Consider the following 27,976-nt stretch of genomic DNA (forward strand, 5'->3'; position numbering starts at 1 on the left):
CTCCGTGTATGAGACAGTATTTAACGCAGTGTCCTGATTTAAAGACCTAAAAAGGTGATTGTCGGCGATTTTTCTTCTTTTTTTTTTGACGGGGAGAGATAGAACGAAGCTTCTTAAAACTTCGAGTGTATTCTAACTAACATTTGAAAGGTACGAGCAAAAATTTTTATCATTCAACTGTCGCAGAACGGCAGCGTTATTAGCTAACCCGTTAACTGAAGAATATATCTTTAGTTAACGGCTGACCATCAAAGGGCCTAGCCGCTTGAGTCTGGAATCGGCAGGAAGGACAAAGTGCGTGTTTCATGTCTGAAATGTGAAAGCTAAAATCATTATACATCATACCATATCATCATACACCATATGTCATACATCATACATCACACATCATACATCATACGTAGTATTAAAGTTCGGAACCAAATTTTGGATGTTCGGATGTTCGGAATTTCAGAAAGCGACGTCACCCGAAATTTTTTTTCTCTTGACGTCATCGATCTATACAGACGAAAATCAGTTGGCCGAATTCCTCAGTCCGGAAACCACCGCGCAGTAGAGCGGACGTATGAGAATCGCGCTCCGCAGACCTCGAGTACCGGGCTCTCTATCTCCTGGATCCCGTGCTCCAGGTCCGTTACCTGGTGCAACTCGACTTCCAGGACAAGAGCTCCGTAGTTTCTACGCTCCAAGTCCGCTACCTGGTGGAATTCGACTTCCAGGACAAGCGCTCCGTAGTTTCTGCGCTCAAGGTCAACTACCTGGTGAAACTTAACATCCAGGACATGCGCTCCGTGGTTCCTGCGCTACAGGTCCGCTACATGGTGAAACTTGACTTCAGGGAGAGGACGAGGAGGATGAGGAGGTTGAGGAAGACGGGGAGAACAAGGAGGAGATCGTTGGAGGTGATTTAAGCTGGTTGGCGGTCGTTAGATTTGTGCACGGTAAGTATAAAATTTTTATAATATTCAATGGAAATTGTAATTATATTTCATCGAAAATTTTGTAAACTTGTCATGTTTACATTGAATTATTGCAATTCATTTTTCGCGCGAGCACAAATTCAGTAGCTATAAATGCGCGAATGAAATTTATTATATTATTATTTAATTAATCAATTATAGTAATGCTTACAGAATATTTTTGATGTGTTCTTATACTGAAAACATTTATCACTATTCCAGGTACAACCCGAGGTGGTTATCGGTGGTTGTTCGAGGTGGTTGGCGATTGTTGGAGGTGGTCGGAGGTGGACGAGGAGGAGGACGAACGGAACTGAGTCTCAAAGCCCTGTTGACATGAAAGCAGCTATTCGATAGAAATTATAGTTTATAGTTTACACAGCCCATTGCATGATATTTCATTATAAATACGTATGTTTCAATGTATTTAGAAATAATTTATCAAATATACAGAGGTCATGTGCAAATAATATGTAAAATATAATAAATGAATTGATTCGACCGCAGTTTGATGTCTTCATTAGAGCTTTAACAATAAATTTAAGCTTTGTTACTTTTTTTATTTCATTATGGATAATCAAAAACATTTCCGACTATTCGTGCTGTGGAAGCATGGGGATTAAACCAAATGTAGCAAAAGATTAGAAACAGTGTATGTAGAGTACGGGTATTTTTCTAATAATGCAAATAGAATAGAATACCACGCCTTGCGAATTAGCTTTCCAGACAGAGATGAATGATGAATTTTAAGGACTGCATTATCGTTGTTGAATACTCTATGCCTCATGGGAAAAGAAAATCTGTAACGATAAAATTGATGCACCGGATCAACGTCGACTTTAACTTTTGAAATGTCCTACCATTTTCGAACACCTCCAACCATCCTATTTACCTATATTACTAGATTAGCTATGATATGAAAAGAGCAGAATTATTCATTTCGAAATGGGATTCTATTCGACGCGCGCTCGATGTATTCCATAACATCAGTATTCATAATTATTGCAACAACTTTTCATTTGCTCTCTCGATCTTGAATTTTCATAGGCATAGAATCGAAACGCTGTTTTAGCTGGTCGCAAGTGAAGTATCTGCGTTGGGCGGAGGAGCAGAATCGTTTTTCGAAAAGTATTCGGATGGAAAAAATTTCAGAGTAACTGTAATACATCACGGATGCGCTAATTTTGAACGAGATGAAACTGATGCTTCCTATATGAGCCAGTATTTTACGCTGCGTAGTGATTTAAAGACCTAGAAAGGTGATAGGGAGAGAAAGAACGACGCTTCTTAACACTTCGAGTGTATTTTAACACACATTTGAAAGATACGAGCGAAATTTTTCATCATCCAACTGTCGCAGAACGGCAGCGTTATTAGCCGACCCGTTCACTGAAGAATACATCTTCAGTCAACGGCTGACCATCGAAGGGCCTGGCCGCTTGAGTCTGGAATCGGCAGGAGAGATAAAGTGTGTATTTCTTGTATGAAATGTGAAACCTAAAATCATTATACATCATATCATATCATCATACATCATACATCGTACATCATACATCGTACATCATACATCATCATACATAGTATCAAAGTTCGAAACCATAGTTCGGATGTCGGACGTTCAGAAAGTGACGTCACCAATTCAAAATCAGCTAGCCGAATTCCTCAGTCGGGAAACAACCGCGCAGTAGAGCGGACGGATGAGAGTCGCGCTCCGCAAATTTCAAGTACCGGGTTCTCAACCTCCCGGATCTCGCGCTTCGGGTCCGCTACGTATTTCGAGTAACGGGTTCTCAACCTCCCGGATCCCGCGCTTCGGGTCCGCTACGCGGTGGAACTCGACTTCCAGGATAAGCGCTCCGTGGCTCCTCGTTCATGTTTACAATAAATTATTTCAATTCGTTTTTCGCGCAATCCCAAATTCAGTAGCTGTCAGTCCGCTAATAAAATATCTCGACTTCCAGGATAAACGCTCCGTGGTTACTGGTTCATGTTTACGATAAATTATTTCAATTCGTTTTTCGCGCAATCCCAAATTCAGTAGCTGTCAGTCCGCTAATAAAATATCTCGACTTCCAGGATAAACGCTCCGTGGTTCCTCGTTCATGTTTACAATAAATTATTTCAATTCGTTTTTCGCGCAATCCCAAATTCAGTAGCTGTCAGTCCGCTAATAAAATATCTCGACTTCTAGGATAAACGCTCCGTGGTTCCTGGTTCATGTTTACGATAAATTATTTCAATTCGTTTTTCGCGCAATCCCAAATTCAGTAGCTGTCAGTCCGCTAATAAAATATCTCGACTTCTAGGATAAACGCTCCGTGGTTCCTGGTTCATGTTTACGATAAATTATTTCAATTCGTTTTTCGCGCAATCCCAAATTCAGTAGCTGTCAGTCCGCTAATAAAATATCTCGACTTCCAGGATAAACGCTCCGTGGTTCCTGGTTCGTGTTTACAATAAATTATTTCAATTCGTTTTTCGCGCAATCCCAAATTCAGTAGCTGTCAGTCCGCTAATAAAATATCTCGACCTCCAGGATAAACGCTCCGTGGTTCCTCGTTCATGTTTACGATAAATTATTTCAATTCGTTTTTCGCGCAATCCCAAATTCAGTAGCTGTCAGTCCGCTAATAAAATATCTCGACCTCCAGGATAAACGCTCCGTGGTTCCTCGTTCATGTTTACGATAAATTATTTCAATTCGTTTTTCGCGCAATCCCAAATTCAGTAGCTGTCAGTCCGCTAATAAAATATCTCGACTTCTAGGATAAACGCTCCGTGGTTCCTGGTTCATGTTTACGATAAATTATTTCAATTCGTTTTTCGCGCAATCCCAAATTCAGTAGCTGTCAGTCCGCTAATAAAATATCTCGACTTCTAGGATAAACGCTCCGTGGTTCCTCGTTCATGTTTACGATAAATTATTTCAATTCGTTTTTCGCGCAATCCCAAATTCAGTAGCTGTCAGTCCGCTAATAAAATATCTCGACCTCCAGGATAAACGCTCCGTGGTTCCTGGTTCATGTTTACGATAAATTATTTCAATTCGTTTTTCGCGCAAGCCCAAATTCGGTAGCTGTCGGTCCGCTAATAAAATTTCTATTACTTTACAATCTTCTCATAATCTTTTCGGTAAAATATATCGATAAAAAAATCATCCTAAACCTCACACAGCATTTTTGATTTTTTCTCATGCTGAGAATATTTATTACTATTCAAGGTATAACCTGAGGTGGTTGAAGGTGGTCGGAGGTGGACGAGGAAGAGGACGAGGAGGACGAGGATTTGTGCTGGGTGAGTAAAACACTTTTATAATATTTGATGGCAATTGTAATTATATTTCATCTGAAATATTACAAACTTGTCACGTTTACAATAAATTATTTCAATTCATTTTTCGTGCAAGCACATATTCAGTAGCTATGAATAATCTTATACAATTTATTATATTATTAATCAATTAATTAATATTCTTATAATATTTAATGACAATCGTAATTATATTTCGTCTGAAATATTACAAACTTGTCACGTTTACAATAAATTATTTCAATTCATTTTTCGTGCAAGCACATATTCAGTAGCTATGAATAATCTTGTATAATTTATTATATTATTAATTAATTGATTAATTACATCAATCCTTACACAATATTTTTGATGTGTTCCTATACTAAAAATATTTATTACTGTTCCAGGTATCACCCGAGGTGGTCGGAGGTGGACGAGGAGGAGGACGAGCTGGACGTGGAGGAGGACCAGGTGGACGAGGAGGAGGCGGGGTGGGTCGTGGGAGAGGACCTCTCCTCTCCTCAGAGGAGGGGAGGGGGAGGGGCAGGGAAGGGGGAGAGGTGGGCGGGGAGGGGGAAGGGAAGGGAAGGGAAGGGAAGGGACGGGAGGGGGCGGGAGGGGGAGGGGGAGGGGGAAGGGGAGGGGGAAGGGGAGGGGGAAGGGAAGGGGCGGGAAGGGGGAGGGAGGGAGGGAGGGAGGGAGGGAGGGAGGGAGGGAGGGAGGGTGGGAGGGCGGGCGGGAGGGAGGGAGAAAGTGGAGGACGGATGTCAATGCGAGCCCGTTAGAGTTAATAGAGCAGTACACCCCCCCTTCCTCTCGCGCCCACCCTCCCACCCTCCCACCCTCCCTCCCTCCCTCCCGCCCTCCCTCCCTCCCACCCCCTTCCCGCCCCTTCCCTTCCCCCTCCCCTTCCCCCTGCCCTTTCCCCTCCCCTTCCCCCTCCCCTTCCCCCTCCCCCTCCCCCTCCCGCCCCCTCCCGTCCCTTCCCTTCCCTTCCCTTCCCTTCCCCCTCCCCGCCCACCTCTCCCCCTTCCCTGCTCCTCCCCCTCCCCTCCTCTGAGGAGAGGAGAGGTCCTCTCCCACGACCCACCCCGCCTCCTCCTCGTCCACCTGGTCCTCCTCCACGTCCAGCTCGTCCTCCTCCTCGTCCACCTCCGACCACCTCGGGTGATACCTGGAACAGTAATAAATATTTTTAGTATAGGAACACATCAAAAATATTGTGTAAGGATTGATGTAATTAATCAATTAATTAATAATATAATAAATTATACAAGATTATTCATAGCTACTGAATATGTGCTTGCACGAAAAATGAATTGAAATAATTTATTGTAAACGTGACAAGTTTGTAATATTTCAGACGAAATATAATTACGATTGTCATTAAATATTATAAGAATATTAATTAATTGATTAATAATATAATAAATTGTATAAGATTATTCATAGCTACTGAATATGTGCTTGCACGAAAAATGAATTGAAATAATTTATTGTAAACGTGACAAGTTTGTAATATTTCAGATGAAATATAATTACAATTGCCATCAAATATTATAAAAGTGTTTTACTCACCCAGCACAAATCCTCGTCCTCCTCGTCCTCTTCCTCGTCCACCTCCGACCACCTTCAACCACCTCAGGTTATACCTTGAATAGTAATAAATATTCTCAGCATGAGAAAAAATCAAAAATGCTGTGTGAGGTTTAGGATGATTTTTTTATCGATATATTTTACCGAAAAGATTATGAGAAGATTGTAAAGTAATAGAAATTTTATTAGCGGACCGACAGCTACCGAATTTGGGCTTGCGCGAAAAACGAATTGAAATAATTTATCGTAAACATGAACCAGGAACCACGGAGCGTTTATCCTGGAGGTCGAGATATTTTATTAGCGGACTGACAGCTACTGAATTTGGGATTGCGCGAAAAACGAATTGAAATAATTTATCGTAAACATGAACGAGGAACCACGGAGCGTTTATCCTAGAAGTCGAGATATTTTATTAGCGGACTGACAGCTACTGAATTTGGGATTGCGCGAAAAACGAATTGAAATAATTTATCGTAAACATGAACCAGGAACCACGGAGCGTTTATCCTAGAAGTCGAGATATTTTATTAGCGGACTGACAGCTACTGAATTTGGGATTGCGCGAAAAACGAATTGAAATAATTTATCGTAAACATGAACGAGGAACCACGGAGCGTTTATCCTGGAGGTCGAGATATTTTATTAGCGGACTGACAGCTACTGAATTTGGGATTGCGCGAAAAACGAATTGAAATAATTTATTGTAAACACGAACCAGGAACCACGGAGCGTTTATCCTGGAAGTCGAGATATTTTATTAGCGGACTGACAGCTACTGAATTTGGGATTGCGCGAAAAACGAATTGAAATAATTTATCGTAAACATGAACCAGGAACCACGGAGCGTTTATCCTAGAAGTCGAGATATTTTATTAGCGGACTGACAGCTACTGAATTTGGGATTGCGCGAAAAACGAATTGAAATAATTTATCGTAAACATGAACCAGGAACCACGGAGCGTTTATCCTAGAAGTCGAGATATTTTATTAGCGGACTGACAGCTACTGAATTTGGGATTGCGCGAAAAACGAATTGAAATAATTTATTGTAAACATGAACGAGGAACCACGGAGCGTTTATCCTGGAAGTCGAGATATTTTATTAGCGGACTGACAGCTACTGAATTTGGGATTGCGCGAAAAACGAATTGAAATAATTTATCGTAAACATGAACCAGTAACCACGGAGCGTTTATCCTGGAAGTCGAGATATTTTATTAGCGGACTGACAGCTACTGAATTTGGGATTGCGCGAAAAACGAATTGAAATAATTTATTGTAAACATGAACGAGGAGCCACGGAGCGCTTATCCTGGAAGTCGAGTTCCACCGCGTAGCGGACCCGAAGCGCGGGATCCGGGAGGTTGAGAACCCGTTACTCGAAATACGTAGCGGACCCGAAGCGCGAGATCCGGGAGGTTGAGAACCCGGTACTTGAAATTTGCGGAGCGCGACTCTCATCCGTCCGCTCTACTGCGCGGTTGTTTCCCGACTGAGGAATTCGGCTAGCTGATTTTGAATTGGTGACGTCACTTTCTGAACGTCCGACATCCGAACTATGGTTTCGAACTTTGATACTATGTATGATGATGTATGATGTACGATGTATGATGTACGATGTATGATGTATGATGATATGATATGATGTATAATGATTTTAGGTTTCACATTTCATACAAGAAATACACACTTTATCTCTCCTGCCGATTCCAGACTCAAGCGGCCAGGCCCTTCGATGGTCAGCCGTTGACTGAAGATGTATTCTTCAGTGAACGGGTCGGCTAATAACGCTGCCGTTCTGCGACAGTTGGATGATGAAAAATTTCGCTCGTATCTTTCAAATGTGTGTTAAAATACACTCGAAGTGTTAAGAAGCGTCGTTCTTTCTCTCCCTATCACCTTTCTAGGTCTTTAAATCACTACGCAGCGTAAAATACTGGCTCATATAGGAAGCATCAGTTTCATCTCGTTCAAAATTAGCGCATCCGTGATGTATTACAGTTACTCTGAAATTTTTTCCATCCGAATACTTTTCGAAAAACGATTCTGCTCCTCCGCCCAACGCAGATACTTCACTTGCGACCAGCTAAAACAGCGTTTCGATTCTATGCCTATGAAAATTCAAGATCGAGAGAGCAAATGAAAAGTTGTTGCAATAATTATGAATACTGATGTTATGGAATACATCGAGCGCGCGTCGAATAGAATCCCATTTCGAAATGAATAATTCTGCTCTTTTCATATCATAGCTAATCTAGTAATATAGGTAAATAGGATGGTTGGAGGTGTTCGAAAATGGTAGGACATTTCAAAAGTTAAAGTCGACGTTGATCCGGTGCATCAATTTTATCGTTACAGATTTTCTTTTCCCATGAGGCATAGAGTATTCAACAACGATAATGCAGTCCTTAAAATTCATCATTCATCTCTGTCTGGAAAGCTAATTCGCAAGGCGTGGTATTCTATTCTATTTGCATTATTAGAAAAATACCCGTACTCTACATACACTGTTTCTAATCTTTTGCTACATTTGGTTTAATCCCCATGCTTCCACAGCACGAATAGTCGGAAATGTTTTTGATTATCCATAATGAAATAAAAAAAGTAACAAAGCTTAAATTTATTGTTAAAGCTCTAATGAAGACATCAAACTGCGGTCGAATCAATTCATTTATTATATTTTACATATTATTTGCACATGACCTCTGTATATTTGATAAATTATTTCTAAATACATTGAAACATACGTATTTATAATGAAATATCATGCAATGGGCTGTGTAAACTATAAACTATAATTTCTATCGAATAGCTGCTTTCATGTCAACAGGGCTTTGAGACTCAGTTCCGTTCGTCCTCCTCCTCGTCCACCTCCGACCACCTCCAACAATCGCCAACCACCTCGAACAACCACCGATAACCACCTCGGGTTGTACCTGGAATAGTGATAAATGTTTTCAGTATAAGAACACATCAAAAATATTCTGTAAGCATTACTATAATTGATTAATTAAATAATAATATAATAAATTTCATTCGCGCATTTATAGCTACTGAATTTGTGCTCGCGCGAAAAATGAATTGCAATAATTCAATGTAAACATGACAAGTTTACAAAATTTTCGATGAAATATAATTACAATTTCCATTGAATATTATAAAAATTTTATACTTACCGTGCACAAATCTAACGACCGCCAACCAGCTTAAATCACCTCCAACGATCTCCTCCTTGTTCTCCCCGTCTTCCTCAACCTCCTCATCCTCCTCGTCCTCTCCCTGAAGTCAAGTTTCACCATGTAGCGGACCTGTAGCGCAGGAACCACGGAGCGCATGTCCTGGATGTTAAGTTTCACCAGGTAGTTGACCTTGAGCGCAGAAACTACGGAGCGCTTGTCCTGGAAGTCGAATTCCACCAGGTAGCGGACTTGGAGCGTAGAAACTACGGAGCTCTTGTCCTGGAAGTCGAGTTGCACCAGGTAACGGACCTGGAGCACGGGATCCAGGAGATAGAGAGCCCGGTACTCGAGGTCTGCGGAGCGCGATTCTCATACGTCCGCTCTACTGCGCGGTGGTTTCCGGACTGAGGAATTCGGCCAACTGATTTTCGTCTGTATAGATCGATGACGTCAAGAGAAAAAAAATTTCGGGTGACGTCGCTTTCTGAAATTCCGAACATCCGAACATCCAAAATTTGGTTCCGAACTTTAATACTACGTATGATGTATGATGTGTGATGTATGATGTATGACATATGGTGTATGATGATATGGTATGATGTATAATGATTTTAGCTTTCACATTTCAGACATGAAACACGCACTTTGTCCTTCCTGCCGATTCCAGACTCAAGCGGCTAGGCCCTTTGATGGTCAGCCGTTAACTAAAGATATATTCTTCAGTTAACGGGTTAGCTAATAACGCTGCCGTTCTGCGACAGTTGAATGATAAAAATTTTTGCTCGTACCTTTCAAATGTTAGTTAGAATACACTCGAAGTTTTAAGAAGCTTCGTTCTATCTCTCCCCGTCAAAAAAAAAAGAAGAAAAATCGCCGACAATCACCTTTTTAGGTCTTTAAATCAGGACACTGCGTTAAATACTGTCTCATACACGGAGCATCCGTTTCATCTCGATCAAAATTAGCGCGTCCGTGATGTATTACAGCTACTCTGATTTTTTTTCCATACGAACACCTTTCGAAAAACAATTCTGCTTTCCTACCCAACGTAGATACAACACTTGCGAATAAACTAAGCTAAAACAGCGTTTCGATTCTATGCCTACGAAAATTCAGTATCGAGAGAGCAAATGAAAAGTTGTTGGAATAATTATGAATATTAATGTTATGAAATACATCGAGCGCGTGTCGAACAGAATCCCATTTCGAAATGAATAATTCTTATATTTTCATATTATAGACGTATTATTGTAGATAATTTCATTTGTCTTCTGGAAAATTATAAAACTTATAGTATGCATCACGCATTAATCGTAAATGGATCATATATATTAATATCGTACATGGATCGCATGTACAATATATACTTTTTGGTCTCTGCATCATTATTACATCTGATCTGTTATTATTCATGATCTATGTATACATTCTTCTCTCGGGTACCTATACTTTAATTAAATCACTGTTTTCCTACCAATTTTGGAAGAAATTCATTCTCATTATTAATTTCTTTTATCGCCGACAAGTCGGTAACTACACACAGGCTAAGTACCGGCTTGGGCTTACCGTTCGAAGACTGTGTCACTCGGAAGGTGAATGCAGCCAGCATCATCTCGAAATCGGCAATTCTCTAACGTTCTGCAATCAGTTCCCAACTCTGCAGAACTGTTCCCAATTCTTCGGTCAACGACTGTGACGACGGTATGTTACCAACGTTTTGCACCGGAAACCGATAATACCCCCAAACCCGGCCAGACCCGGTAAACTGTTACGAAAAATAACCCAGGGTTATCAGTCTTCGTATATCCTCAGTCAGTGAGATAAGCAATCAAAAAAATATACTTTTCTAGCCATCAGGCGGTAAGTGAGCTGGTTGTTAGAATCGCGGTAGATCAGATTTATCTTTAGAATTAAGGCATGGTGGACCGTGCGGTTTAAGTGTTTCACCGTTCTTGCTGCTCGTTCGAGTTCCACAAAGGACGATAGTTCAGCGAACATCATTAAATTAAGCTGCAGATGAATTATTTTCGATAATTTTATTGTTCTATATTTCATACGAATGTCAGGACAGCTCGTACGATAGACGTTGAATTTTGACGTACGATCGCTCCAATTCTAGGATTACAACGTATAAAGTATTTTAACATCAATTTCTCGATAGTACTTCTCGGGTACCATATTTTATCTCTACGCCAGAGGTTCTCACGATAAATTCCATACTTGCGTGGTCGACCTGGATCTGTTTCTAAGCGTGTGCACAGAGTAGCTTACGTCAAGTGTCGAATAGGTACCTATACGTGACGATAAACTGAATATATTTATGATGACCAAAGGGTTCTTTCAACAATGGGTTACCGACCCACGACTGACCCTGGGTATCGTTGTAAGAACCACGAGAAGGAATTTGGAGTAATAAAAAATTAGGGTAACTGACATGAACAGTAGGGTGTCCCTTATTTAGGGTGTTGACGAATTATTGCGATCCCCTCGTCCTCACCAAATCAATTTGAAATAATTAAAAAACAATTGCCCAATTTTTTCAGATTTGTACCTCAACTTGAACACGTGCCACCGATAGGAAGGATTTTTCCATTAAAAATACACGTATTTCGGACACATTCTCGGCATATATTTTATTGTCAGAGTAACAATGTTTCAAAAAATCCATTACTCCGAGGTTTTAGTGATCATCGGTGCCACCGTCTGAACAAAAATTCACATCATCGTACCAGGCAATCTAGACGAATCACTCATTATTACTCTCACAGTAAAATATATACTGAGAATGTGTCCTAAGCGCGTATTTTAAATCGGAAATCCATCCTGTCGGTGGTGCGTGTTCGAGTTGAGGTAAAAATCTGAAAAACTCAGGCAATTGTTTGTTAATTGTTTCAAGTTGATTTGGAAGGGGGGGGGGGGGAAGCGGATCAACACCCCAACGTTGACTGAAAATGTATAAAGACTGCTGACCTAATGGGGTTTTCCGTAACGAGGTAAATTCATCGGTAAGCGCTGCCCTTTACGTCGCGCAACTCGAGTCGGGAAACGGTCGGTACGTAAAGATTACAAGAACAAATGTTACTATCACTTCTTCGTCTTCATTTTCAATTTCAGGATGATACTTTTTCACTAATAAAGACGGGTTTCGTTTATTTATTTATTTTTCAAATTTAAAGTTTATTCTAATTTTCATACTTACGCGTTTCGAAAGCGACGCAAGTCCCCATTTTTTTATACACATATTTGTGAGGTTGCTGAAAATGAATTGTCCTACCGTAATGAATTCTACCTGACGATTAATCAATGAGTTCAACAACCAAATACTTAATATTGTTTAGATATCCAGCCACGGTATCCATCACACACCCGCGCATGTCACTATATAATGTATAACGCACTACGGATTACACCTCCTGCTTATACATATACATTTCACATTTAATTTACAATTTCATTTAATTTCTTATTTTATTGAACATACAAGAGCTATGTATATATGTATTAACGTTTTCTGATTGATATTCTGAATATGTTTACGTCACATTGATATGGTTTTCGAAACTGCTGATCATTTTTCTCTTTTCAATAACTTGTTTGCAAAAATTCTTTCCTCTCAGCTGTGTCTATACAGAATATCACGTATTACGTATCAATGATGCACGTTCGTACAAGGCTCGTTGAAAAAAGACCACAAAAAAAAAAAAACGAAAAAATAAATATTGAAATACTATCGGCAATACGGCCGAAAATCGATGTTCAAAGAAAATTCAGAAGAATGGGAAGAGTGGCAAATATCATATAACATACGAAAATCATAAGAAATATACACGAATAAGTTGATAATGCGATAATGGCAGTGATAATGATAAACCTTTCTTGTAATGTATTTTGATAATGTTTGATCTGATTCTTTCTTTCTTTCGTCACGACGTTGCGTGACTACTGAATATTGTAATATGTGTATTATCGATATTCAATATAATATATACATATATAGGTATATGGAAACATTGGTACGATCATACATGGCGGACAGTCTTATATATTAATAATAATAATAATAGTAATAATAGTAGTAGGAATAATAATAATAATAATAATAATAATAATAATAATAATAATAATAATAATAATAATAATAATAATAATAATAATAATAATAGTAATAATAATAGCCGCAACGGTGATGATAATAAGTGAAACGTCGGTATAACAGTAATCTGTATACCAGTTTTCAGCCATCATTCTAGTATAACTAGTATAATAATATATAATTATTTATACTCATTCAAGTTGCAGTTTCACTGTACGTATTATAATATATGTATATATACGCGTGTATTTTAATATTAACCCTTCATTTATCTGTGTAAATAGAGATTGTACAGATGAAAGTGTTGAAAAATAAATTAAATGTTGAAATCGAAATCACAGAAAATAAAAATAAACATGGATTTGTTTTACATGTAACTATATTTAGATATGCACGGACATCTGCGGGATAGCACAATCGTTCAGTTTTCAAATGCAATTCCAGCCTTTACCTCTAATTAATTTTGTTTCAATATGGCTTGCGGTAACGTAATTTTTTTAGTCTAATAATACGTATCGCACGAATTCTAACGGTATTACGGCAAAATTTTAAATAATTCATACCTGTATTGCTTAACTGAAGTTAAGCAATATGTTTTACCTTGGAAATTAGTCCGTTAGAAGTCTGCAAGAACGCGTCGAGACAATTCGGGACGTTTGAGATTTTCGCTGAATGAACCTAGCAATCTTTTTCGCCGAAAAATGTACACCTCCCAAATCGGAACGCGGCCATTTTTCTGGAACACACTATGGGAACGTTATTAGGCTGCTACAAAAAAAATGTTTCTTTGTCGATTTCCCACTTCAGGAAATTATAGTTTTTAACATAATATTAAACCTCGTGAAAGGAAATCGTTGTGCGATTTTTGTAAGCGGTGCCGCATCGAATTTTGTATTCGCTATTCAATTAACACCTAAGAAATCCAATTCTGACGGTTGGAGGGAGATAATAATTATTCTATACAACGGACGGAACTTTGTACGAGGTAGCATTTGACAACTTATATGTTTTCTTGAAACAGGCGTGTCGTAGAAAATTTTTTATTGCACGATAATATCTCTCTCGCATTCACAAGTCAGTTAATCCATCTTTACAGACTCTGGGAAATTTGAATGAAAAATTATTGCTTAAGCAAAGAGATGTATTCAATGAATAAATAGTATTTTCAAAGGTTCAAAACCTGACGCATGAAAATGTTGAATGTAAAAACAGTATTTATCAAAACAAAATATCAGATATTATCTACACGAAAAAGGTTCGTTTATTATATAAATTTTCTATAATTTTATTTTTCCGATAGACATGCACATCGAGTTCGGTTAACTTGAATCAATTTAATGTAACGCGTGCATTTGACAGGTATTATTCAACGTTTTATTGTGGCTCGGTCGACAAAGTTGGGCGTTTCCTGGGTACCCATTTATCGAAAAGGTGAAAAACCACGTTTTACGCAATCATGAATATCTCGAAGATCGCGCGGTTAAAAATTTTATACGACGCGCCGATTCGAAGAGAACATAAAAGTTGTCAAACGCTACCATACAGAGATCCGTCCGTTGTACAGAGCAAATAGCGAATAGAAAAATTCAACGTGGCATCGCCTCGAAAAATCGCACGGCGATTTTCTTTCATTGTTCGATGTTATGAACTATGATTTCATGAAGCGAGAGTTGACAAAAAGTATAGTTTTTTTTCGAGGCAGTTCAGTACGACATACATGCCGAAGAGAGAACGTCTTGCAGCTCTAGGGTTCGGGTTAATTCACATGAAAACAATAAATTAGGGGGAAAAAATATTGGAAAAAGCAATGCAAAAAAGAAAGATTCAAATTTGAAACACGATACAGGCGAATATGACAAATTAAGTTTGACGTCACTGCGACATATAATTATATAACCCGCACATATGATTTTTAATTCCTGCATATAGGTATATATAATACGTGTACATGTACATGAAAATGTTACACGTTAAAAGTGTAGACCTAATAATTACAATATTTCATTATATTTGTTAAATCAAAGCAAGGAGTTTGGTTGTTATGCAGTGTCACAACTGCGTAATGTCGCATTTCATTCCGTTTCGCCTTCATGTTCTTATTGTGGTAGAAAAAATGGTTCAAATATCATCGCAAAGTAAAATCATTTTCAGTGTTTATCTTTTCTTTCTTTCGTATTTAAATATACAATATATTATTTACGCAACACATTGAACGTAGAACAAAGCAATAAAAGTACAGGGTAAGTATATTTAACGTAGCTTGTGCTAGGAAGACGCGTGTGTATAAGTTTAATGTGTGTTTGCATAAGCTACATTAGTATCTTTTTTGTGTGGGTAGTTTATAATTTACAATTAATTTATTTACCGCGAACCTTGTGACGTGAATTATACATATAAAGAAATGCCAAGCAATTCCCCCGTGTTATAATTAATAGTTACATCGTTTAATTTATAGTTTTATTGATTTATCGTGTGAAAAAAATCGTTACGAAAATCTTTAAAGGAAAATATAAGAAAAATAAGTAATGTACAAAACGTTATTATCCTACTTGCTTTCTAGCACGTCGAAATCTGTACTGAATTGCGCGCGCGGACGCAATTCTGTGTGTGTGAGAATATTTTATTGTACAACAGCACGCGTAATTATAATACGTGTGAATATATTTGTTATTATCATTATTGATGTATTTTCATTATTGTTTCAATAATCGTGTCCTTCTTATTTCTCTTTAGGCTGTCCGAATGTTATATATATATATATATATATATATTTAATACATATATGATTATACATAAGATATTTAATTATAATATTAGTCTAAGATGGACTAATCTGGACTCACTATATGCATATACATATGTGTGTGTGTGTGTGTGTGTGATTATAACAATAAAAACGATAAGGCAAAACATGTAGGAACAGTCTAATAAAATAATAACACAGCTATTCAATAATAAAATAATTATGTATACTTTTACAACGTACAAAATTAACTCATACAGTGGTTTAATTGAAAAGGAACAGGAGTTTTCTATAATTCTTATTACAGTCACATGTGCAGTTTTATCGCGCTTTTTATTTTCTCCTCATGTCATCGTTTGTTTGATATTCGAAAAACCGCGCGGACAAGAAATCAAAAATTCATTGACTTCTACGAGCTTCACAGTCTGAGTACAAAGTCTTGTCGCGAAGAACTTCACGAACGATATGTGATACACCGCATTGCCGAGATCTTGCCGAAACTAAGCGCTGAAGCAAAACTAATCCTGATCTTAAAACCGATTTTATAAACGCGTATTATTGATGAATGAAAAAAAATCTTTTCCGACCTCGATTATACTTTATATTAGTTTGTTTTCTTTGAAAATAAGGTACTATACTAAATTTTTTTCTTTGTTTAGATAAAGAGAAAATAACATATCGTATATTGCGTGTAAGTGATTATCAATTAATACTCAAAGGATCACCACAAGTAACAATAATAATGATAATCATAATAGTGACAATAATTATTCATTATTATATTATTATATTATATATTTAGAATTACTTGCGGGGGAAAAAACATCAAATTTATAATTGTAAGTATAACTTAAAGAATGTCTTCTTCTTTACGTTCTTCTTTCTTTCAGTTTTAGTTTTTTTTCTTTTTACTCTCACCTCTTTCTTTTCTTTCACATTATTTACAAATATATTTCTTTTACATTATATTACTTTAGGGTAGTAATTCATTATTATTTTCCTTACATATCTTCTTTTTTTTTTGTTTTTTCTTCGTATTGTGTAAAGTGTGTAGTACAACTACATCGATCGATATACATACCATATACTGTAATCAGTAGCTTGTTGTAAAAATTCAGTATGTACGTATACATATTATATATATATATATATATATATATATATATATATTATGTATATATATATTATGTATGTATAGTATTCAAGTCCCTACATTTTTTTTTTGTTTCAATTTACAATCAATTTCATTTATGTTTCGAATACAAAGCAGCAGCTCGAAAATTTCTGTACTGATTAATTTGTATCGCGAACAAATCACCATCACGTAACTGTTTCGCTAGTCTTCTTCCAAGTTTTGTTATTCTTTTTTTTCAAGGGAATATTATACAATGATATTATAATATAACTATGCGCCATAGTATGTCGAAATTTTATTATTAGATGTCGCTTCAATTCCATGTTGATTTAAACGGTGCATCCTACCGCTGTCACCATTTCATGTATACCTCCTTCACCCTGACTAATACTAGGGAAGTTTTTACTATTTTTTCAATATCACCAAGACAGTTAATAAAGTGAACAACTATAATACATAGCCTGCTTTCGTATGATATTCAAAGTTTTCAAAGTAGCAGTAATAATTTGTGAAAATAATATGTTTGAAATATTAAAATCGAGGAATAAATAGTCATAAAAATTGTAAACGGAAAACGATTCGATTGTTCGATGGAACAAAGGAAAAAAAATGAAATAAAACAAAGAAATGTTCTTGAAATTTCACGCGCTTTCTGCAATCTTCCCGTGTGTCGGTCTAATTGCAACGTACACATGTAAGTTAATATATCGCTAAAAAATAGCCACCAATTTGTACAGTTTAATAATCCTGCAACCGATTTGCCTACAGCGGTACAACTTTTTCGGTCTGATGCACCGGAGTGTCGTATACGGGTATACACTTGTAGTACTGATTCGAATATGCCGGGTAGGATTCTTTCGAGGGTGACAATCGGCCGCGGAAACGTCCGCGAACAATGTGAATCGTCAGGCCAATACACAGCGCTGCCAATACAACTGTCACCGTCACGTGGGCCCAACCCTTCATTCCTGTCGGAGCTGACTCGCCGTCACGATGTTCCTGAAAACATTCGAAATTTATTACCAATGTGAAAAATGTTCAAACTTATTGTTTTACTTTTTTTTTTAGCCAATCGTTCGTTTGTTTGCAAGGGAAAAAAGAGTATAGTTGGCTGCAGTGATTCTGACATGGCTAATTTTTTTACCGAGTCGGTTACGTTGGCAACGCTGAATCAGTGCGCAGCGCCACCGCCAGGTGGCCGCTAAACAGACTCAATCTTTGTAAACGCAACATAACCAATCTAACTCAAAATTCGAATCTAACTCAAAAGTACGAATAAGCGACAGTTTGTTTTCAGCATAACAAAACCTGTTTCGCGACTGACATCGAAAGGGAAATGTTGAGCTTTCGCTAGATCTGATATTGTCAGTTTTCGATAATATGTGTGTGTGTGTGATTAAGTTTATTGTTCGACGATATCTCGAGAACGAATGAATGGATTTTGGAGTAATTGACGCGCTTTTCTTAGTATTCGAATTACTTGGATTTTGAATTCGCCCAGTTCGTTAATTTATGAGTTATTCAAATAATGAAATTTGCAAAAAAATTCAAATAATGGTATCTTAGGAGTGGTCAAACCGATTTTGATGATTTTGCTCTCAACAGTGGTATTTGATTTATTCAAATGGGAAAAACCACGTTTCATTTAAAAATGCTCTCTGCGGTTAATCAATTGTTTCTTATTTCGCAAGGGTGTCTGAAGGGAAAATGTTCTTCTGAGAATTTTTCTAATTGTATATCGATCAAAATGATCTTGAAGAATCGCGAAACCCAATCAATATACTTATCGTTAGCTGGAAGTATTCTCCCTGAATTATGATTTGTGGTCTAAAGAGGGCGATTTGAATAAAAATGAGCGAACAAAAATTTTCCACGCGCAAAATGTGCTCTGTAATAAAAGTGTACAAAAGAAGACGAAAGAAAATCAGAACTAACAGAAAAATGGGGCATTTGAGTGAATCGTTGGTAAGGTTTTGGTGGTGAGGAGAAAAATTCAGTCATTATATGAAAGATTAATGGGTATCCCACGATATAGATCGTATAATACCGAATCCGTGTGTTGTGATAAATCGAGTCTCATATTATTTCGTACTACCGCATATTGATCTGATTTGATTTATAGCTTTTTTAATACAGGCGTCGGGGTGTATAAGAAAAGTTGGGAAACGTCACTCAAAACTACGGAGAAAGGCGGTGATCGCCGGTATAAATCGGTATAGTTCAAACGAGTTTTTCACGCTATAGTTTATACGTCGTGATATCAAAGTTCACCACTTCGCCCCTTCCGCCCATCAATATCCTCGTTCCCCATTAGTCTTGGCGAATTTGTTCGCGAGGGGTTAAAACAAACGCCGTTTGAATACCCGCTTGAGCCGATCTATGGATCAATGGAAAACCGGCGGGGCTTACAACGGATTGCAATGTTAAAATTCAACGGCGTTTTGTGACAAGTATACTCGACAATCGTCGCCGTTATAAAACAGACCTAACTGATGTTGGATATCATTATTTTCGAGCCACGGCTCGGAGGATATTGACACAAATTAATCGCAGGCGCTGAATAAGAATACGGGAAAGGCGCCGAAAGCTAAATTAAGCTCGGAGATGCCCGGGATTTGTCGGTGAAATTTATAAAGCTCTTTTTAGCCTTCCTCTCCGCTCTCGTAACGCGATAGAAAAATACAAGGGATGATGGAAAAATCATTCTTCTCACCTTTATTGGACAAACTCGACAGCATTCTCCTGGGGGCGGCGGTAATGAATCCTTGCAAGGTACGGAACAAATGGTTTTGTTACAGCTCAATCTCCCGCCTTGATCACAGGCGCATGTTGTGCAAGAATCTGGACTCCATTTTGAATTTTCAACGTGCGTCTCGTTCTGGGAATCCACGCATGATAACCGGCAACGGCAAATCTGTCGAAAAAACATGCGAATTTAGATAATTTATTTTTATAATTACGCTCCGTGTGTTTGCAAGAATATGGAAAAATCTCATCGACGTTTAGAGAAATTTAGATTTTCATTTCGGCAAATCACTTTGCTATATTTATGCATTTTCCCCCAACGTCACGCTGTTCTTGATTTCTATTTCCTTCTAAAATTCAAAATTCCCACGGAAAGCGATGGCTGGTGGTTAGTTTGTTTCGTTAATAAAGAGAATAGGTAGTCGATTGATTCTATTGGAAATTCTTGGTCTAATCAAGCAAACCGTAGCCGAATCAAACGAAGGGGATAATTTGGTCTTGGTCGTACGTTTTCCCAGTATATTACAAGTAATAAGTGCGAAGGGAAAGCAATTTCAGTTCAATCAGACTGTACGAGTTTAATATCAACGAAAAAGCTATTAATACCAGAGTGGAAGTCTTCGCGAAAATTGAGAGAAATTTACGAGAGGTGAAAATATTGCGAAGAGAAGCCAAATAAATATCCCAATCGTGATCAGAGATGCTAGGAAAACTGAAATATCGACAGTGAGAGCCAATATTTGGAAAGGAGAAGGAATCGTTCAAAAAATCATCAGCAGCGTCATGTGTGCTCATGGTGGTAGATTCAAATGATACAACATTGCTACTGTGTCATGTTTTTGTTTCGAAAAATTTTTGAGCAAATTTTACGTTCGATATATCCGTAGAAGCTACAGAGTGCCCGAAGCATGCATTCAAGGATTCGTGCCTTAATGGTTTCAAATTCCAATTACATTCCAAATTTGAGAATTCGTAAAATTTCTCATACAGACTCGCCGTGATCGGCCATAATAACCCAGGCAAAAGCAATCTGTCATAAATAGCCCGAAGCAAAGATAACCCATGAGAAAAAAATTGCCGAAACATCAAATTAAATTTCAAATTCTACGGGTTATTTTCGTGCGTGTTATTTTTATTTCAACGATTATCTCTGGGTCACTTGGTCTCAGTACCAAATCCCTCGTTCAAATTGACGGATCGCATCTTGGCTCACCTGGCAACCTCGTTTATTGGTTTTGTAACCCATCGGGCAGTCCTTCTTGCACGTCACCATGGGACACCCTGGTTTCGGGTTGCAGGCGCAAATAGTGCAGCCTTCTTCGTCGATCGCGAGACCTCTCTCGCAGTGCAGGTCGCAGCTGAGAGCGGGGCAGATTTTCTTGGCTAAAGTTTCGTCGTTTTTGTCGTTGTTTTCGTTGCCCGTGGTGTTCTCGATCTCCATGGGAGTCACCGTGTTCGCCGAAGTCTCGCCTCCGTTTTGACAGGCGCAGACTGGACATCCTCCGTCGTCGTTTGCTAGGTCGCATGATAACGTGCAGTCCGAAAGATGAGGACAGATTTTCTCGTTCTCGTGTGCGAACTAGAAATATAGAAGGAAGAAGATTGTGTAACGATTTTCTGAAAGATCTCGGATGATTTCAAATTTTTCAAAGTCGTCGAGTGTTTTTTTTTTTTTTTTTTAACGAGTGAAAGTTAGTGATTAATTTTATAACTATATCTTATATTTACAATGTTTATTCTCAAGGCTGGTGGTAATAAATTGAAATTTTCTCATGGTAGGCGCTATTTATTTTTTTCACTTCCTTTATTCCGCGTCGACTTGAAGTAATATTTTCGAAATATTTTTATGACGCTATTCCACCTTTCCATAATTGCAGGTACTCAAAAAGCAGCTTCGAATGTATACATATATAAAAAATACATATATTTCCACGATAAAGGCCGGGAATTAAGAAACAGTATTTAGGATCCAAAAAACTATGAGATCGCTGACAGATATTGATTCATTTCAAACGTATAATTATTCGTTATTCGGTGTTTGAAATACGTATCGACACTTTTCGAGATCTTGCAAGGAAAAAAAAAAAACTACCTCTCCATGACTTCTGAACCACTTTCGTTTACTAAACATAGCGACAGAAAATCAAGAATTTTTTTTATTTTTAGTTCAAATCGCACACATTTATAATTGTTTAGACAGGGCCGTTTGCGAACGGCTGGCAAGCTTAAACATTTGCCTTGGTAAAAGAAAAAAAAAACGTAGAACTAGAAAAAAATTCAATCACACGGGTCAAAGATACGAGTTTCCAGGAGGAAGGAATTAAGCTTTCCCAACGCATTTCCACATCTGGTCTTAAAATTGCGGATGCTGAAATGTTTCGAAATGTTTCGAGATATTGTCACTTCTACATTCTTCAAGATAATTCATCGAACTTTGTAATGAAACTTAAGGGCACTGAAATACGTTTTCAGGAAGTTTTCCACAATTGTGAAGCACTTGGGTCGCTTCAAAATTCCTTTGCACAACAAAACGATATTGCAAAAAATTCGGCGCATCGCCGAAGTAAGCGAAACTTTCCTCCTGGTATTTTTATCGTGGATTTTATAAAAATATGTGTAACTCACCCCTTCGAGGACGCATTCGCACGTCGGACAGCCGGACGAATCGGCGGCAAATGCGACTTTGCAGTCGAGTTCACAGTTCATCAAAGGCACACATTTGACCGGTTCGGTACCAGTCGCGTTACCCTGCGCCGGACACCGTGGGCAACATTCACCTGCCTCGGGGGGTGTCGCGTTTTCGCAATTCTTGCACATCAACGCTTGACAGGCGGCGAGACCCTCGTCACACTTGCAGCTTGTGCACGGTCCTTCCTGCCAACGGTCCCCCGCCTGGCGGGGAACCCCCGAGTTGTCAATGCATCCTCCCTGATTAGCCTCCTCCGGTTCATCCCATGAAACGCCTTCTGGAATTTAAGCTGTCTTAGCTTCCCTTCGAAACTTCGGATACTCTCGTGTAGGGACGTTGGAACAGCGGTCGAATCGAATTGAATAATTCGGAAGGCATGAATTAACACTTCGAGAATTTCGAGAAGACATCTTTTTTCTCGAGCATCAATGTGCGCGTGTGATTACCGAATTATCACAATTAGACGGATAATTTTTTGGAGAAGTTCGTTACGTCGGTAATGCGGATTACGGCGGATACGGAACCGAGTTGTTAAAAAAAATTAACCATCTCAGAAACCGCAACCACATGTGTACATTCTGCGTTAAAATTACCCCATCTTATTTTTTATGTCTTACCATTCCAAAAATATATGCGGCCGATCGAGCGGAAAAAATTCACCGCTGACACTTTTACTATCTTGGAACGTGATAGCGTAGATCAAAAGTATAAATAGAAATCATAGATACGGGTGAAAAAATTCCGCCAAAAAAATATTTATTAATTAATTCGACTAGTTAACTGAAAATTCGAACAGTTCTAATGGTATCGATAATACGAATTGTTCCGAGTTATTAATTATTTCGGTGTTTTAAACAGTTCGAATTATTCAAATTACTGGGTTCAAATCTGAAGTTCTCTATTTTCGTTCTTCTGTGTTGAAACTTTTTAGTCGAATGAAAAGTGTTTAGAAATCGGAGAAACTGTAAAATGGAGTCAGGCTTGGTAAAGTAACAATAAAAAATAGCTTATTCGAGATTCGGACCGTATTATGCAAATATTTCTTTGCGACTGCACGATTCGAGAGATTCGAATTCCCAGAATTTTAATCGAATTAAATGTCATTATTCGATTCGGATCAAATTATTTGTACATCCTTACTTTTATAAAGCTTTCACACGATTAATTTTTTTCAACCGATTGTTGATACTTCGATTTTTTAATTACTCATGAAAAGTGGTAAGTGAAATTTTGCCGGGCTGATTTATAAAACGAGGGTTCGAATTCGTATCCCTCAAATCCTCTAATTACAATAATTTAATAACCTTACAGTAATACTTTGTTGAGTGTACAATTTTTTTCGAAAGTAAAATTCGCGGCCTAATATTTCAAACGAAGAGTTCTCTGAACTTTTTTAATATAATGGAATTCAGACAAATACCAACGACTTGCAGATTCTTCTGATAAATTCTTTTCCGAATTACGTTTGAGAATAATAACAAGGTTAAAAGTAACTTGGACACATGTTCAACACATCGATCATGTCCCATGAGTTTAGATTTTTTCTGACTCGTTGTTTAACCACTTTTCAATAGACTTATAAAATCATCTCAAAACAGCTTTCAGAAAGTTTTGACGGAAAAATTTTGACCGATTGTTCGTAAAAGTTTCACCCAAAAATATCACGATAAAGTGTATGAAGTCGGGATGATTCACGAAAGATTCGAAAATTGAATCAAAGTATTACTCACAATTTTGAAAATCGAAAAAACCGTGACTCGAACAACGACATGTATAACTGCAAATATTTCGTGACATTTGAATCACCGAACGAATTGAGCAGATGATTAACGATTCTTACCTAGATGTACGCACTTGTAGAGAGGACAGCAGTTGCCAGGCTTTTCAGGTCCGCCAGGGAGAATCTGGACAGGATGTAACCCGGTGTCACACTTTCCAGGAGGACATGGAGACACGCACGTACACACACCATCTTCGGAAAGGATGCTGTCGTCGGGACAGGGTTCGACGTTAATAGCTGAAACACCCAGATAAAAGAACCCACATGAATGAGCAATTCTCCGTTTGACGACGAAGTAAAAAGTAGGGCAAGGTTATCATTAATGATTCAGGCACGACGACAATGTTCATTAATAATATTCATGTTCGTCGGCGTTAGTCGAAGAAACAACTAGCTGTAAAACCCCCGCTTCCCAAAGTTCGCTTGGGGTTGGATGCCTAGTGCAATTTGTTTTTGTGCTCGTGCGCTCACTGAGCTCGCTTACTTATCGTCGGTGTTTTACCAGATGATACGAGATTAATGCGATACCTCACGCCCTCACTGCTCACTGCACTGTCCAGGAACTACGGAGCACTCGTCGTGGAAATCAAAATTCACCAGGTAGACAACATGGAGTGCGGGAACTACGGAGCGCTATTTCCGGGGTTCGAAATTCTTCAGGTTAAGGAACTGGAGCGCAGGAATCACGGTGCGCGTTTCCTGGCGGTCGAAACTCACTAAGTAGAAGACTTGGAAGTCGTATTTCATCAGGTAAATCACCTGGAGCGCGAGAACTATGAGGAACTACGGAACGCTGGTCCTGGAGGTCGAAATACACCAGGTGAAGGAACTGGAGCGCGGGAACCACGGAGCGCTTGTCCTGGAAGTCGAGTTACACCAGGAAGCGAACCCGGAGCGCAGGATCCAGGAGGTAGAGAACCCGGTACTCGAAATACGTAGCGGACCCGAAGCGCGAGATCCGGGAGGTTGAGAACCCGGCACTTGAAACTTTCGGAGCGCGATTCTCATCCGTCCGCTCTACTGCGCGGTTGTTTCCAGACTGAGGAATTCGCTTAGCTGATTTTGAATTAATATAGATCGATGACGTCAAGAGAAAAAAAAATTTGGGTCACGTCACTTTCTGAATATCCGAACAGTCGAACATCCAAAATTTGGTTTCAAAATTTAATAGTATGTATGATGTATGATGTATGATGTATGATGTACGATGTATGATGTATGATGTATGATATTTAGTATCAGTACGACGTGTCTCTTCAAAGAGTTTCCTTTGGCCAAAAATTCACACTCGTTGTGAATTTCATTACGAGTTGTTCGTGCACCGAATAGAAACAAATTCTCATAGGCGTAAGCTATAAAGTTATCTTTTATATCGCAAAAAAAATAAATACCGGAATTACAAATTACAACTTAGAATTTCTTTAAATTCTTTTAAAACCTGGTAGATTCGTTCGATTTCCATTGAAGATAGTTTTTTGAGTAGAATGCGGTAATCGTAAAGCAAAATCGAACGAATCTACTAGGTTTTCAATGAATTTGAAGAAATTCTAAGCCCTTGTTTATAATTCCAGTATATTAATATTTCAGATTTTTGTAAAGATCTCCGTACCTCAGAGAAACGCAATAATTTAATGAATTCGAGCAAAGAACCGTCTCATTTATGAATAACGCTGTAGCTACACCAGAGGAATATGTGAAATGAAAACTGTATTGAAAAGTAATTAGTTGGTCTGAATTACATAAACCACACGACGCAGGCAAACTTTTTTGGATGACGTCTCGTGAATGCTGGAGCTTGTACCGTGTAAAAGCACAGTTTAATATTGAAACTTGGATATAAAGTGTTTGCGGGATTGCAACGGGGCGCTGAAATTCTGGAAAACAAGCGCGAGTAAATGTGCAGTAACAATAATAGGGTTGCCGATTGGTCGGAGGGATTAGGATAACGCTGTTGCGGTGGATTAAAAACACGCGCGGTCTACCGCAAGGGTAATTCGTTGGTTCGTTCGTTCGCCAGCCACCACTGGCAGAGTAACTTCCTCGTAAAAGTCTAATCCGGGGAAACCTTTTCTCCACGACCCGATTGGCTTTTCCAACTTTGCGAAACGATTTTACTTCCCGCGCGTATTCTGTACATGTACACACATAGATGCATACGTAATACATGTACACATTCACGTATCCTACGTGAACCTGCACTTCTCCTACCTTCTGCGGTCAACCGGCCACTGCCACTCACGAATTAGAGACGTGTTGTTGATTAAAAGGGAGTTGTAAAACGAAACATCCGGCATTCGTTCCCGAGCCACGCGAGAGATAACAATTGAAAAACGGAGTGGTTCTTGTCTTTCTTCTTCATGTTTTATTTTACTTAATTGTGGTTTTTTTTTCTTTTTCTTTTTTTCGATACTCGTTTTGCTACGGAGGAAACAGCAGCGTGATGAACGAGGAAGTATTTTTTCCACTATATTGAACTCCCAGTTTCAAGATTTCAATTATCAAGCTTCCCAAGGTACGATATTTGTTCTGCCTGATATACGGCTTGAGAATTGTGAGAAACGTCGAAGCGATATGATACCAAGGTACGTATTTTTATGGTTTATACTTATTGTTCTTTTATTATTGTTTGGCTAGAGACAATCGTATTCAATATGCTTGCTTGTAAATTTACTGGGCGAGTGGGCCAACCCTTGAAAACTTGGTAGATTCGTTCGATTTCACTCTATGATGGCTCCTATTATTCAGAAGATTAATTTAGACATGGTTAGTGAGAAATTGATTAGTGCATGAAAAAATTTCGGGTGAATTTGTAAGGTAAAATTAGCAATTGTAGATTGTCAAATCAAACTAAGCTGTTAGATTTTTAACAACTTTGAAGCGATTCGAAATTGGAGTATTGACATTCAAGCTTTTTTTACAATTCCTGTTTTGTCTATTTCTCTATTTTCAAACAGATCTTTGCCGCTTCTGTACATATCAATTTGGTGAATATTCAATATATACGACTGTCTCAGAATAATATGATTAAAAAAAAAATCGATTTCTGACCAACCGACTTCCTTAAAACATCGGGCGAGACAAATATCCAAAGCGCAGTAGTAAAACTCGCGCTGAGGTCAGCCGCGGTAGTTTCTCATAACTCAACATTAACAATTCTCGATCGATTGGCGGAGTGACAAGTAATTTCGGCAGGATTCGAATCACGAAACAAGGCAGTAAACGAGGGAGACGCGATCAGTTCCGCTGATATTCAAAGTCTCGTGTAATGTATTTGCTCGAGGAAAGGAGAGTCCATAATCCTAAACGGTGGCCCGGACTTGGGGTGGAGCGAAATTAAATGGCCGTAGGAATTTTATTCGTTCTGGGAACTTTATTCACCGTGGATTTGAGTTATTCCGATTAACTGAACTAACCCGGAACAGTGCGGCCCAGAAGCCAACGCTCGTTTCTCTTTCAATTTACGACTGCAAATCTCGACTTATTATAAACGCGGTGGGTGGGTATGTACCTAGGTATGTACGCAGCGGTAAGACAGGTTCCGCAAAAGAATAAAAATAATGACGTTGAGCTTGAAGGTAACCAATTAAAAGTAACAAGTACCTACCTGCCCTCTTTTCTTACGGTAATTGACTTTATTCGCTTTCGACGAGTTAGCCACCCACCTGCTGGGCTAGCTTTTTATCCGTCACCTTTTTTTTAACAATGCGGCGAAATTTTACATTGTAACTTCCCGTACTCTCATTTATCCCTGTATTCTGGTCGT

The 27,976-nt window shown here is 38.5% G+C and overlaps 1 protein-coding gene across 2 annotated transcripts in view; it reads right to left on the reverse strand.

Moving 5' to 3' along the window:
- Positions 1 to 15,257: 15,257 nt before the first annotated feature.
- LOC124299816 (kielin/chordin-like protein) overlaps positions 15,258 to 27,976 on the reverse strand; it is a 184,501-nt gene continuing 171,782 nt past the window's right edge. The window contains exons 5-9 of one of the 2 annotated variants that reach the window (XM_046753194.1): positions 24,274 to 24,450; positions 22,370 to 22,707; positions 20,958 to 21,323; positions 19,713 to 19,913; positions 15,258 to 17,998 (exon numbers count right to left, since the gene is read on the reverse strand). In XM_046753194.1, the coding sequence (XP_046609150.1) occupies positions 17,762 to 17,998; positions 19,713 to 19,913; positions 20,958 to 21,323; positions 22,370 to 22,707; positions 24,274 to 24,450 (1,319 nt within the window). In that variant the 3' untranslated portion in view covers positions 15,258 to 17,761. Of the gene's footprint in view, positions 17,999 to 19,712; positions 19,914 to 20,957; positions 21,324 to 22,369; positions 22,711 to 24,273; positions 24,451 to 27,976 lie in introns of both variants that reach the window. The other variant, XM_046753192.1, reaches the window with a different exon arrangement.

The sequence above is a fragment of the Neodiprion virginianus genome, chromosome 3 (assembly GCF_021901495.1).
Source record: "Neodiprion virginianus isolate iyNeoVirg1 chromosome 3, iyNeoVirg1.1, whole genome shotgun sequence".
NCBI lineage: Eukaryota > Metazoa > Arthropoda > Insecta > Hymenoptera > Diprionidae > Neodiprion > Neodiprion virginianus.